At 44.0% G+C, this 14,417-nt stretch overlaps 1 protein-coding gene across 7 annotated transcripts; it reads left to right on the forward strand.

The window, feature by feature from the left end:
* Positions 1-274: 274 nt before the first annotated feature.
* Positions 275-8,139, forward strand: RAB29 (RAB29, member RAS oncogene family). 7 transcript variants are annotated; one of them, XM_007988712.3, is made up of 6 exons: positions 275-383; positions 670-912; positions 3,210-3,281; positions 4,164-4,345; positions 5,277-5,398; positions 5,681-8,139. In XM_007988712.3, the coding sequence occupies exons 2-6, from the start codon at positions 789-791 to the stop codon at positions 5,790-5,792; spliced, it is 612 nt and encodes a 203-aa protein (XP_007986903.2). In that variant the 5' UTR covers positions 275-383; positions 670-788; the 3' UTR covers positions 5,793-8,139. The 7 variants fall into 7 exon arrangements, with proteins under 7 accessions (XP_007986903.2, XP_007986902.2, XP_007986901.2 ...); XM_007988711.3 differs by having other exon boundaries at positions 275-355; positions 665-912; XM_007988710.3 differs by having other exon boundaries at positions 286-383; positions 665-912.
* The last annotated feature ends 6,278 nt before the right edge of the window (positions 8,140-14,417 follow it).

Here is a 14,417-nt window from a genome sequence, read left to right on the forward strand (position 1 = left end):
CTCCGTTAAACCTTTAAAGACAGGAGAAGACTATCTGGGGATGGATTCAGGCCAGTGAGATCACGTTGCACAAATCTCCTCTTAAGGGATCTTTACTGACCCAGAATTGCTTCAAAATAAGATTCCGAACTGTTGAAGGAGTTTTGAAGCCTTGAAACTTTGTGTAGGTTGGCTTAAAACGAAAAAAAGAATACACTACATTTCCCAGGAGGCTTCGCGAGTGAGCCTCCGCACTCGGCTGGTTCTCTTTACCGCGAGGAAAGCTGGGAAATGTAGTGCTTCAGGCAACCCTGCACGTGACGCTGGCGGAGGAAGGCGAGAGAGAGGCGCGGGACGGTGTCTAGGGAATAGAAAGGTACCGGCTGCTCCTTCCTCACAATTTGGTATGTGCTGCAAGGGGAGGGTCCTCATCATCTGGCCCCAGTGGTGTAATGAGCTGACTGGGATTCAGTCACTGACTCGGAGCTGCTCCGGGAAAGTCCTGGTGGGGAGGTTCCGAGGCGCCTGGTCCTGTTTCTCGGCAGTCAGGCCAGGAGGGGGTGGGGAAGGTGCGAACAGCCGGGGGCTCGGAGCTTGCGCCCTGCGCCCCACCCAGGTTGCGGCCGCCCGGGGAGGAAGCACGTATAGGTTGAGTGCAAAGTTTCCTTTTTTGCTTTCTTGCCAGAGCAGCCCACACAGGCGGTGGGTGGGAATGCCTCACTTCAGTTTGAAGAGGGTCCGGAGCCAAAGGGGTTAAAACAAGCGACTCCCCCACTTCCCGCCTCCCTAAAACGCACGCCCCGCTAGCCATGGGCAGCCGCGACCACCTGTTCAAAGTTCTGGTGGTGGGGGACGCCGCAGTGGGCAAGACGTCGCTGGTGCAGCGATATTCCCAGGACAGCTTCAGCAAACACTACAAGTCCACGGTGGGAGGTGAGACGTCTTTCGGGGGAGGGGGGGGAGGAGGCCTCGACCGCGGACTCGAGCTGGGGACCCAAGTGGGATCCGGATTTGCTGTCGGTTGTTGGGTCCTTCTTCGTGTCACGAAGTACTGTCTGGGAACCCAAGTGGGATCGGGATTTGCTGTCGATTGTTGGGTCCTTCTTCGGGTCAGGAAGTACTGTCTGGGAACCTAGATGGTGTAATTGCTGGGTGTTTCGTTTACACGCCTCTCTTGAGTTTCCCCAGTTAGATTTTTCCCAACCTGACCCCACTGCCAGGAGAAAGGTAAGGGCAAAGGCGTGAAGATGAGAAATAGGGAAGGGAGGATGAGGATAAGCAATTGCTGTTTATTGCAGGCGCACTGTGAACTCAAGTCTCCAGCCTTTCAGCTGTCGGGCATCTCTCCAATCAGCAGAAGCAGCTGAGATCCTCTGGGGGCCTCCTGGTTAGGTGCCGGCTGGGGCTGTAGTTCTGCCCCTCTGTTGAGGAAGGAACCGCAAGGTGTTTAACCTGGCTTCAGTGGGAGAACGCAGGAAGCGGAACTGGTCTGAAGGACTCTAGCTTTGTTGTGGGGCTGGAAGACACAAAATCCCCAAACGAGCCCCTTGGCTACGCAGTCAGATGCCCATGAAGGCTGATGAGCTGTGTTTTTGTCCGTTGATTGCTTAAATAAAAGTAACCAAGGAATTCTTCGAAGAATGTGAAATATACCACTTCTCTGACCTATCTTCCCACCACTTTTTTCCTCAAACTGAAGAAGGTAGGGAGGAAGGGAACACTGAGTTCATTCCTTTCTTTCCCGGGTATGGCCTTTTTACTCAACTATTTTTTCAGAGGTAGAAATGCCTTATTGTTAATTAGAAGGTATTTAGGAAGAGCTGGTGATGGGGGAGAGTAACTTAAAATTTTCTCTCTTAAAAGAACTTGTTTTAAGGGGAGAAAAACGTACCAATGGAAAAAGTGAAAATGTGTGCTCCTGTTCATATGGAAGTTTAAAAAGAAATTAAGCATTTACATTGCAATTAAAACATTCTCCTTAAGAACCCCCAGTAGGGCCCAGTGCAGTGGTTCATACTTGCAATCCCAGCACTTTAGGAGGCTGAGGCAGGAGGATTGCTTGAGCTCAGGAGTTCGAGAGCAGCCACTGGAAACATGGCAAGACCCCATCTCTACAAAAATTAAAGAAAAAAGTAGCCGTGGTTCCAGCTACTCCGGAAACTCAGACTAGAGGATTGCTTGAACTCAGGAGGTCAAAGCTTCAGTAAGCCCCGTTCGCACCACTCACTGCACTGTAGCCTGGGCAACAGAGTGAGACCCTGTCTCAAAAACAAAGGAACAAAACATTTAAGTGTGGCAAAATTAAAGGTTCAATGTTTCAGACACACTATCCTGACCTCTCTGCCCTTCCACTCCTAAATAATATAAGGGTCCCTATTTCACGGATTTGGGTTAAAATTGGCCTTCTATTAATAGTTAATTTTTAACAATTGCTGTAGTTTTCCTTTAGCAAAGAATACAATTGACTCTGGCTAATTTTTTTTTCAGTGTTTAGTCTAAATTTCCCTTAGTTTTGATTCCTGTTACAGATGTGAAAGATAATATTTCCAAACCTCAGAAATTACTGTGTTTCTCTCCTTAGCCAAAAGCTTTTCCCCATGGAATACTTAGCCTTAAGGAGTCTCAGCATCTGCAGACTTTGTGGTAGATTCCAGCAGGACTCTTCAGCAACATCCACACAGTGTCTTCTTGGGACTCCCTTGGGACCTTTTCCGTTTATTCCATTCTTGCCCAAGATAATACCTGCAACCTTATGGTGGATGTAGAGTTCCCCAGGGTGTGTTATTTTCATAATACAATTTGATTAGAAACCAGCAGTGAAATTGAATGTGGAAGATACAAAAACAACCACACTTGTCTCATTTCCCCCTTCTCTCCCATCACCCCTCCCCTGAGAAAACCCCCTAAATCTCCCAGAAACTGTTTAACCTGAGAATGAGAGTTGTTTTCATAGTTACTCCTACCCCCAGTCTTGGAGACAAGTAGTAGCAAACAGATAAGCTTGACAGGAGAGTAAAAGCTGGAAACCCCTTTGGAGAGTGAGTATGAACCATCCATCTCACACTTAATACACACGTGTGGACTCATCTCAGTGAATTGAGGGCTTAAAGATAAACATGGGATTCGAGTTGTGTGCCCATCGGGTTGTCACTGCCTATTTGATTTGAGTTTATCCCTATTCATTTTTTACAGTGAAATTTTATTAAGGTATAATGTACATATATTTTCAGTGGATTTTGCTCTGAAGGTTCTCCAGTGGTCTGACTCCGAGATAGTGCGACTTCAGCTGTGGGATATTGCAGGTAAAGTGGGAGGGCTGGATAGGAACGAGGGAAGAAATTTTGATTTAACCAGGAAACTCTGAGAAAAAAAAAAAATGGGGCAGCAAAGCCAGAAATTGTTTTTCTGAACCTGGAATGATTGAGCTGCTCTGAGGACACACGAGCTGAATAGGTGCAGAGCTTTTGTAGATGTTTTGCCCTGAATAGATCTAGAGCAGTCTCCATGTGGATGGAGGGGCTGGCAAGGTGGTGGATTGTCCAGACTATAGTGCATACTCCCACAGCAGGGGAGGGTACTTTTTCTAGGTTTAAGACTGACCTTGGTGAAAAACAAGATCCCCAGAAAATAGATACAGCAAAAATAGTGAATCCTTATTATGTGCCAAGCATTCTTCTAAGCATTTTAAATTCACTGACTCGTTAATCCTCACACCAACCCTATCATAAAAGCTACTGCTTTTGGAGATTTCACTTGAACCTGGGAGGCGAAGGTTGCAGTGAGCCTAGATGGCACCATTGCACTCCAGTCTGGGCAACAGGAGTGAAACTCTTAAAAAAAAAAAAAAAAAAAAAAAAAGTTACTGCTTTTATCTTTACTTTAGAAATGAGAAATCTGAAGCACTGAGAGCTTAATTTGCCCGAAGTCAAATAGTATGCAGCAGAGCAGGGATATGGACTGGAGCAATCGGGGTGCGGAATCTGCCTTGGAAATGATCAGGCTTCATTATCCCTTTACGGGATAGATAGAAAACCAAGAGTCAGAGGGGGAAAGTGAGTGACTCCCTCTGCCACATATGCTTACTGCCCCCCTCCACAAGGAATGGGGAGAGGCTGAGGTGTTAGAGAGGATGTGGCGGCTGGCTCTTGGGTCACCTTCTTGAGAACTCTCCCTTTTCTCCCCAGGGCAGGAGCGCTTCACCTCTATGACACGACTGTATTATCGGGATGCCTCTGCCTGTGTTATTATGTTTGACGTTACCAATGCCACTACCTTCAGCAACAGCCAGAGGTGGAAACAGGACCTAGACAGCAAGCTCACACTACCCAATGGAGAGCTGGTGCCCTGCCTGCTCTTGGCCAACAAGGTATGTGGCCAATCTCAGAAAATGGTCCCTAGCCTGCCGGGCGCCATGGCTCACACCTGTAATCCCAGCACTTTGGGAGGCCGAGGTGGGTGGATCGCAAGGTCAGGAGATTGAGACCATCCTGGCTAACATGGTGAAACCCCATCTCTACTAAAAATACAAAAATTTAGCTGGGCGTTGTGGCGGGCACCTGTAGTCCCAGCTACTCGGGAGGTTGAGGCAGGAGAATGGCGTGAAACTGGGAGGCGGAGCTTGCACTGAGCCGAGATCATGCCACTGCACTCCAGCCTGGGTGACAGTGCGAGACTCTGTCTCAAAAAAAAAGAAAAAAGAAAGAAAATGATCCCTAGCCTCTGTCTGTGGTTAGAAAGGAAGTAGTCTCTGATTCTGGGCATCAATTTCCCCTTCTTAAGTTGACAGAATCATCTCTACCTCCTTTCAAAGGATGTTGAGGGTGAGACTTTCTTTTTTTTTTTTTTTTTTTTTTTTCCCGAGACAGAGTCTCACTCTGTTGCCCAGGCTGGAGTGCAGTGGTGTGATCTCGGCTCACTGTGAGCTCCGCCTCCCGGGTTTACGCCATTCTCCTGCCTCAGCCACCCGAGTAGCTGGGACTACAGGTGCCCGCCACCACACCTGGCTAATTTTTTGTATTTTTAGTAGAGACGGGATTTCATCGTGGTAGCCAGGATGGTCTCAATCTCCTGACCTCGTGATCTGCCCGCCTCAGCCTCCCAAAGTGCTGGGATTACAGGCGTGAGCCACTGCGCCCGGCCAAGGGTGAGACTTTCTTTGGGAAGAATGTCGACTGTAGATTTCTGATGCTGGTGTTCTTATCCATTGGTGGAAAAATATTAAAATCCTCAGTATCTGAGCCATATTCTTATTCCCAGGAAGTTTATGATATTGCCTTTTATTTTTTTCTCTTTGCCAGTGTGATCTATCCCCTTGGGCAGTGAGCCGGGACCAGATTGACCATTTCAGTAAAGAGAATGGTTTCACAGGTTGGACAGAAACATCAGTCAAGGAGAACAAAAATATTAATGAGGCTATGAGGTAAGTAGCTTATGCTGATAGGCATGCAGAGGTATCCATCTTCCACCGTGGCCCCATGGACCCTCTTTTCTTGTTTCTGAGCCGACAGTGACAGACTGAGCCGCTGGAATGCCAGCCCCTAAAGGTCAGGGATACTGTCTTCTCTCCTGAGATAACTGGGGACAAAGGGGCATTTAAACCTTCTGGCTTTACCAAATAGTCTCTGATGATAAACCAGACTACATCTGCCATTTCTGCTTTTCCTCCAAAATAAGCTTCTCAGGCTTATTTTTTGTTTTTTAGAGTCCTCATTGAAAAGATGATGAGAAATTCCAGAGAAGATATCATGTCTTTGTCCACCCAAGGGGACTACATCAATCTACAAACCAAGTCCTCCAGCTGGTCCTGCTGCTAGTAGTGTTTGGCTTGTTTTCCATCCCAGTTCTGGGAGGTCTTTTAAGTCTCTTCCCTTTGGTTTTCCACCTGACAGTTTTAAGTACATTATAATTGTCTCCTGACTACTGTCCAGTAAGGAGGCCCATTGTCACTTAGAAAAGACACCTGGGACCTGTGTGCATTTCTACATCTCCTGGATTAGCCTTTGACGTGTTGCTGGCTCATGTTAGTGCCAGTTAGTGCCTTCTGTGTAAGATCATCTCATCAGCCCTCGATTTGTGATTCAGAATTTTGTGAGAAGGATTAGAAATCAGCACCTGCGTTTTAGAGATGATTCTCACCTACTTTTGAGCTTATTTTTCCATTTGATATTCATTGATATCATGACCTCCAATTGAGAGGAAAATGAGATCAAATGTCATTCCCCAAATTTCTTGTGGGCCATTGTTTCAGATTCTTTCTGTCTTGGAATGTAAACATCTGATTCTGGAATGCAGAAGGAGGGGGTCTGGACATCTATGGATTTTTGGCTATTAGAAGTGACCCAGAAGTCACTGTATTTTTGAAACTTCTAAAGTCATAATTAAGTTTCTCTTGTCTTGGCATCAAGAATAGTCAAGTTTTTTGGCTGGACATAGTGGCTCATGCCTGTAATCCTAGCATTTGGGGAGGCCAAGACAGACAGATCACTTGAGGCCAGGAGTTCGAGACCAGCCTGGCCAGCATGGCAAAACCCCATCTCTACTAAAAGTACAAAAATTAGCTGGGCGTGATGGCACGTGTCTGTAATCCCTGTAGCTACTCTGGAGACTGAGGTGGGAGAATCGTTTGAGACTGGGAGACAGAGGTTGCAGTGAACCGAGATCATGCCACTGCACTTCAGCCTGGGTGACAGAGCAAGACTCCATCTCAAAAAAAAAAAAAAAAAGTCATTTTTAAACTACCTATTTCATGCAATGAGAGCATTTTCTTCCACAAAGAGCTTAATCCTCATGATAGGGTTGTCTAGTGTCTCTGATTTGCAGGTTTCTGGGTTGATGTCTTAATGCATAATACTGCAAGTGACATCAGTTGGCTGTGATGCTTCGAAATAGGTCTGCTCCTCACAGCTTTGGGAATCTAAATGGAAGAAGAAAAGGGAGAAGTTAACAGCCTCCACTGGGGCAAGTTTGTGAGCACATAGGCACTTAGTCATAGGAAACATATTACATGCAGGCCCTAGCCTGGGGGAGGAAAGTGGATAGACAGAAAATCATTAGGTAATTTAAGTACTAAATTGGGCAGGGCTTTTTAGTATCAAATCACTACTAGACTGTTTAATTTGTTAAATTCTCTCTAGGATGGTGGCTTATAACCTAACCAAAGTTATCAATATTCTTGGTAAACTCAGAGGCCTAAAGTTCTTTGATAGACCTGAAATAAGTGTGCTAAGCAGTGGTTCCCAAGTCTGGCTGATCAGGAATACCTGGGAAGTTTGTTAAAATTTGTTTAAATGTTTTAAGATTTTTGGGTCCTGAGCCACATGTGGCAGCTCACGCCTGTAATCTCAGCACTTTGGGAGGCTGAGGCAGGCGGATTACCTGAGGTCAGGAGTTCAAGACCAACCTGGCCAACATACTGAAACCCCATCTCTACTAAAAATGCAAAAAATTAGCTGGGCATGGTGGCGGGCGCCTGTAATCCCAGCTACTTGGGTGGCTGAGGCAGGAGAATTGCTTGAACCCAGGAGGTAGAGGTTGCAGTGAGCTGAGATTACACCATTACACTCCAGCCTGGGCAACAAGAGTGAAACTCCATCTCAAAAAAAAAAAAAAAAAAAAAAAAAAAAAAAAAAAAGATTTTTGGGTCCCAACCTCAAACCTACTGAATCAGAATTTCTAGGGATGAAGCCTAGGAATGTGTTGTTTTCAGAGCTTCCCTGGTGATTGTGATTAGCCTTGTTTGAAAACCATTCCTGGAGAACTTGGTAAAGATACAGAGACCCAGGCCTTTTGTATTTATATTTAAATACAAATCCTGGGTTTCTATATGTTCTGTTAGCTTTTCGGGTGATTCTGCTACACGGACGTTGAAAACCACTGCCCTAAGAGATCAGAGGCCACATATCAGAGAGAGAAAAAGGGCCAAACCCTTTGGTGGTTTGTGGTGTGTTTTTTGAATGCCAATTATTTTAACTTGCACAGTCTTCTGAAACCTTGTATTAATAGTTCTCTTTTGTATTACCATTTTCAGGTAGCATTTTGATTACTATGATTCTGAAGATAATAGTGGAGTAGCAAATTTCATTGATATGAAGAAATCATTGATTTTCATTCATTGATTTGAACACCTGCAAAATCACAAATAAATGAGAACTAAGTCTTGTATTCATGGTAGTTATTGGCCTTTAATGTGAGTTTGTCAAAGTGCTGTTTTATACTGATAGCTCAAGAGGATTGCAGAAATGGAGACTTTATTTTTTAAATACCTGTTTATTTGTTAAATACCTTTTCGTTTTTTAAATTTTTGATTCAAGGGGTACGTGTGCAAGTTTGTTACATGGATATATTGTGTGATGCTAAAGCTTGGGTTTCTGCTTAGCCTGTCTCCCAAGTAGTGAACATAGCATCCAGTAGGCAGTTTTTCAACTCTTTTGGGAGTTCTCTCTCCCCACTTTTGGGAGTCCCCAGTGTCTGTTGTTCTCATCTTTATGTGTGTGTCCAATGTTTACCTCCCACTTACAAGTGAGAAATGCGGTTAAATACCTTCTTTTAAAATGAAGGTAAATATTATTCTGTTTACCTGTTAACTTACTAATATCAATTGCTTAGATCCATCTGCCTGGTACCAATTCAGTACTTGATGTAACATGCCAAATACTGCTTGGAAATGTGACCTTGTTGAAAAACTGAATTTGCTTTCTTTTCCCATTTGCTGACTCAGGATTTACCTGCCTTTTCAAGCATTGCTAGAGGCTGGCCAGTCAGCCAGCCCTTCTGGATATTCTCTCCCAACTGGTGAACATTACAGGCCTGAAACTAATTAAAGAAGGAACTGAAATATAACTAATTCTTCTTCATGCCCCTATCCATAAAAGAAAAGCAATTATGATTAGGAAAATAAAATATTTACATGAATGGAAATGTGATGCTACTAAAAATAATTAGGTCTTATCATTCGGATGCTACCTCTTTGGTGCATTCAAAAGGGGTAGCGTCCAAAATTGTTTGGAACATAGATATTGTAGCCCCTCCCTAGAGACAGACCTATATTTGAGACAAGATGCCTCTCCAACCACTCAGGTGGCTTTTGGCCAAAAAGAAAACACAGTTCCCCAAGAGTGTTCTCAGAAACCCTAAGGGAGGGCTGAGAACACAGCTGTGGGGTAGTGTCTGCCCTGGCTTTCTTCTTTGAATAGAAGAAATTTGGTCACTTAGCTGAGTGACCACATAAGTGGGACAGAGGAGATTGTAGGTCAGGGAAGGCCCTTTAGCAGTAAAGAATGGTTTGCTGCTTTATCACTGCTATTGAGCCAGAATTACCCCCACAATGTTTCCCTGATTCACTTTCTCCATCTGGGGTCCCTCACTGTTTCCTATTATCTCCAGATTTAACTTTTTCTGTAGGTGGTCTCTCTTCGGTCCTCAGGATACTATCTCATCTAACGTGAGGCCTTTCTTGAGCCTGATATTTTTGTAGGCAGTGGCTAAGGCCGTGGTTAGAGGATGTAAAAATTTCCATAGAATTCTGTAAAATCTAGTAACCAGATTGCTCAAGGAAACAAAACTCAATGCCCTTTTCCCCTCCACCCTTCTTGGTTCACTGTGTATAGGAAGATTTCCTCAGCTGTGTAAGTGACTCATCTGTTAAAGCCAAATAACCCCCAAAGCTGCAGGTTAGAATACGCAGGAAGTCACTAGAAAATTAGGTATTCTGGAAAGAACTCTACATATAATTATATATATGATATCTATATATCATATATATATATAGTTGGGCTTTTTTTGTTTGTTTTGAGACAGGGTCTCACTCTTGTCACTGAAGCTGGAGTGCAGTGGCACAATCTCAGCTTACTGCAGCCTTGACCTCCTGGATGCAAGCCATCCTCCCACCTCAACCTCGAGTAGCTGGGACTATACATGAATGCCACCACACCTGGCCAATTTTTGTATTTTTGTAAAGACAGGGTTTCACCATTTTGCCCAGGCTGGTCTTGAACTCCTGAGCTCAGGTGATCTGCCTGCCTCTGCCTCCCACAGTGCTGGGATTATAGGAGACGAGCCATCGCACACCCAGCCTCGCATTATGTCTTTTTTTTTTTTTTTTTTGAGATAGGGTCTCACTCTCACCCCGGCTGGAGTGTAGTGGTGCGATCTCGGCTTGCTACAGCCTCAACCTCCTGGACTCAAGCAATCCTCCAACCTCCCCACCTCGGCCTCATGAGTAACTAAGACTGCAGGCTTATGCCCCTGCGCCCAGCTGATTTTTGTATTTTTTGTAGAGACAGGGTTTTGCCATATTTCTACTTTTTTTTTTTAATTCTGCCATAAATACCAGAGACTTCAGGATATGGTCAGAATATATGACCTTTGTTGTTAAAAAACCCCTGCCTGCCTTTAGTTTTCCAGCATGACCTGAATTCTCTGAAGTTTTAGCTGCAGTTTTGGTATAATGGTATTTATTGTTCTATATTAGAGTTCTCCAGGGAAACAGAACCAATAAGAGAGATTGGTAAATATTGTAAGTAAAAGATATATAGAAATAAACATATAGGGAGATAGAGATATCTAAATTTATGTGTGTTTATTACAAGGAGTTGGCTTACACAGTTATGGAGGCTGGCAAATCCAAAATCTGCAGAGATCGGCTGGGGGCAGTGGCTCACACCTGTAGTCCCAACACTTTAGGAGACTGAGGTGAGCGGATCCTTTGAGGTTGGGAGTTCAAGATAACCCTGGCCAACATGATGAAACCCCGTCTCTACTAGAAAATACAAAAATTAGCCAGGCATGGTGGTGGGCACCTGTAGTCCCAGCTACTCGGGAGGCTGAGGCAGGAGAATCGCTTGAACAGGAGGCAGAGGTTGCAGTGAGCCAAAATCATACCACTGCACTCCAGCCTGGGTGACAAAGTAAGACACTGTCTCAAAAAAAAATAACAAATCTGTAGAGCTGATGTCCAGCAGGCTGGAAGAGCCAATGATCCAGTTCAAAGCCTGTCAGGAAGGAGAATTCTCTTTTACTTGGGGGAAGGTAGTATTTTGTTCTACTCAGGCCTTCAACTGATTGGATGAGGCCCACCTACATTGAGAAGAGCAATCTGCTTTACTCTGTCTGCCAATTTAAATCTTGTCCAAAACACCCTCACAGAAATACCCAAAATAATGTCTGGCCAAGTATTTGGGCACCCTGTGGTCCAGTCAAGTTGACACATAAAATTAACCATCACATCATGATGGGTACTGTTTTGATTCCTTTTTTATAGTCTAATTTAATTTACAATCAAGTTAAAGTTCATCTGATTAAGAACGAATTATATGTTAATGGGAAAAAAGCAGACAGGAAGAGGAAAGAGATATTTTATGATTTCTTTCATATAGAATTCTTCCCTCAGATCTGTGAGTTGTATATGCCTCTTACACTATCTTGGAAATAAGAAAGTAAGCAATTCCTCCCATTCTGTGTTTCAGGGAACAAATGTCTTGAAATTTGACTGAAAGGCAGCTGGTTGAATTTGTAATACAGCCAAGGCATAACTGCAAGTCTTCTCATTCTCTGTCTCCATTCTGTCATGTAGGTTTCTGGGAAACATTTGGCCTGAAAAACCTATTTTAGAAAATAAGCCCAGACATTTAGAGAAACAGAACTGAGCCCTTTGGGGTTTGAAACTCTTGGTTTGTGTTAGATATCTTTTGAGAACATGCTCATGTGTGAAACAGAGACATGCATGTAATTAAATTTGGGGCCAAATTAGGTGCAGTTAGAATAGCATGCAGTGCAGACATATCCCAAGCTGTTTAATTGACAAGTTCCACTTACTAAGATATGTCACCTCAGTGACTGTCATTTAATTTTGAATATCCCCTTTTTGTTTACAAGTGCAGAGATTTTGACAACCATTCCAGCTTCAACTGTTGCGGCCAGTAGCTAATGTTCATCTGAGTGTTTGGTATAAACCAAGTTCTCACCTAAGTACTTCACATAGATTATTTTTATTTTCACAATGACCCTATGAGATAAATATGTAAGGAAACTGAGGAACAAAAAATTTAGACTTTGCTCAAAGATTAAACAGCCAACAAGTGGCAAAACTGTGATTTTTTTTTTAACCTTAAGTGGTGTTACTCCAGAAACTGGGCCCTGTACTGTACTACACTGCCTCCGTGAAGTTTTTCCATTTAACAAGTGTTCAATATGGTGGAAACCGTAAGGTATTAAAGGGGTATATAATTTTTCCAATACTTTTGTAATGAAATATGAAAAACTCAATAAAGAAAATGGGCCAGGCACAGCGGCTCATGCCTGTAATTCCAGCACTTTGGGAGGCCAAGGTGGGCGGATTACCAGAGGTCAGGAGTTCGAGATCAGCCTGACCAACATGGAGAAACCCCATCTCTACTAAAATACAAAATTAGTCGGGTGTGGTGGCACAGGCCTGTAATCCCAGCTACTCGGGAGGCTGAGGCAGGAGAATTGCTTGAACCTGGGAGGCAGAGGTTGCAATGAGTTGGATTGTACCATGGCACACCAGCCTGGGCAACAAGAGTGAAACTCCATCTCAAAAAAAAAAGAAAATCCAAACCTCCTAGGGCCCAGCAACCCAAACAGAACCTCTATTTCCATTTCAATAAATTTGCTTTCAATCAACTTTTATGCAAATATTTTTTCACATAATTGTATTCATATTTAAACAAAACTTTTTTTTTTTTTTTTTTGGTAGAGACAGGGGCTTGCTGTGTTGCCCAGGCTGTTCTCAAGCTCCTAGCCTCAAACAATCCTCTCACCTCGGCGTCCCAAAATGTTGGGATTACAGACATGAGCCACTGCACCTAGCCTAAACAAAATATTTTTTATTATACACCTTTTATGTGTCCATGATTACGGGAGGAGTTATAGGGGATCTAAAGGCCCATGCTATTGAAGTCCAAAGAAGAAGGAGGTCAAGAAAGATTTTTTGAAGTAGCATTTAAGATGGATAAAAATCAAGAAGTGAGATAGGTTTTCAGGTTGGGACAAAAGTTTAGAATTCTTATGCAGGTTTAGGAAGTAGCCAGTAGAACCCAGCGTTTATGTTTACAGCAGTGAGAAATAAGCTTAGATTATTGGCAGATTGTTTAGGTCATTAATTTAAACAATAATGGTGTACCTACCATGTGCCAGCTACTTCATTGGGTATGTAGGATGCAGGGCTGGGGAAAAGAAGGTTCCTGTCTAGGAAGGGCAGTCCAGAAAGCAGATGGACATGTGTAAAGAATTGTGTCTCAGTGCAGAGAGCACCAAGTCTTTACTACTTGTAGTGATGGAGGGCAAGGATGAGGTCAAGGAAAGCCTTGTAAAGGAAAGGGTGCTCAAGCTGGGTAAGAGGTTGCCAAATGGAAGACTACAGGAAATTCGGAGAATAGTGGATATTCATTATAGCTGGAGCTGGCAGGAGGACTAGCGTTCTCTTTGTTTAGGCTGCTATAACAAAATGCCTTAGATTTGGGTAATCTATAAACAACAATTGTATTGCTCACAATTCTGGAGGCTGGAAGTCCAAGATCAATGTGCCAGCAGATTTTGTGTCTGGGGAGGGCACTCCTGTTCATAGGTGGCACCTTCTTGCTGCTTCCTCACATGGCAGAAGGGGCAAACAAGTTCCCTGTGCCCTCTTTCCTAAGGCAGTAATCCCACTCAGGAGCCTTCCACCTTTATGACCTAGTCACCTTCCAAAGGCCCCATCTCCTACTACCAACACACTGGGAAATAGATGTTTTTTTTTGTTTGTTTGTTTGTTTGTTTGTTTTTAAATAGAGTTTTGCTCTTACTACTCAGGCTGGAGTGTAGTGGTGCAATCTTGGCTCATTGCAACCTCCGCCTCCTGGGTTCAAGCGATTCTCCTTCCTCAGCCTCCCAAGTAGCTGGGATTACAGGCACACGCCACCATGGCTGGCTAATTTTGGTATTTTTCAGAGAGATGGGGTTTCACTATGTTGGCTAGGCTGGTCTCGAATGCCTGACCTCAAGTGATCCACCCACCTTGGCCTCCCAAAGTACTGGGATTACATGCGTGAGCCACCGTGCTTGGCTGGGAAATAGATTTTAACTATGAATTTTTAGGCTGGGCATAATGACTCACACTTCTAATCCCAGCACCCTGGGTGGCAGAGGTAGGAGGACTGCCTGAAGCTAGGAGTTTGAGACCAGCCTGGGCAACAAAGTGAGATCCTATCTCTACAAAAAATACAAAAATGAGGCCAGGTGCGGTGGCTCATGCCTGTAATCCCAGCACTTTAGGAGGACAAGACAGAAGATGGCTTGAGCCTAGGAGTTTGAGGCTGCAGTGCGCTATGATTGGACCACTACGCTCCAGCCTGGGCAACAGAGCAAGACTCTGCCTCAAAAAAACAGAAATGAATTTTGGAAGGACACAAAACATACAGACCATAGCAAAGGCAGAGGTGAGA

This window comes from Chlorocebus sabaeus, chromosome 25 (assembly GCF_047675955.1).
Source record: "Chlorocebus sabaeus isolate Y175 chromosome 25, mChlSab1.0.hap1, whole genome shotgun sequence".
NCBI lineage: Eukaryota > Metazoa > Chordata > Mammalia > Primates > Cercopithecidae > Chlorocebus > Chlorocebus sabaeus.

Excerpts from the sequence above, each read along its gene's own strand:
- RAB29 (XM_007988712.3), top strand. The coding sequence starts at position 789 with ATGGGCAGCCGCGACCACCTGTTCAAAGTTCTGGTGGTGGGGGACGCC. Across the intron at positions 3,282-4,163 it reads TCAGCTGTGGGATATTGCAG|GGCAGGAGCGCTTCACCTCT; the intron begins GTAAAGTGGGAG and ends TTTTCTCCCCAG. Across the intron at positions 5,399-5,680 it reads AATATTAATGAGGCTATGAG|AGTCCTCATTGAAAAGATGA; the intron begins GTAAGTAGCTTA and ends TTTGTTTTTTAG.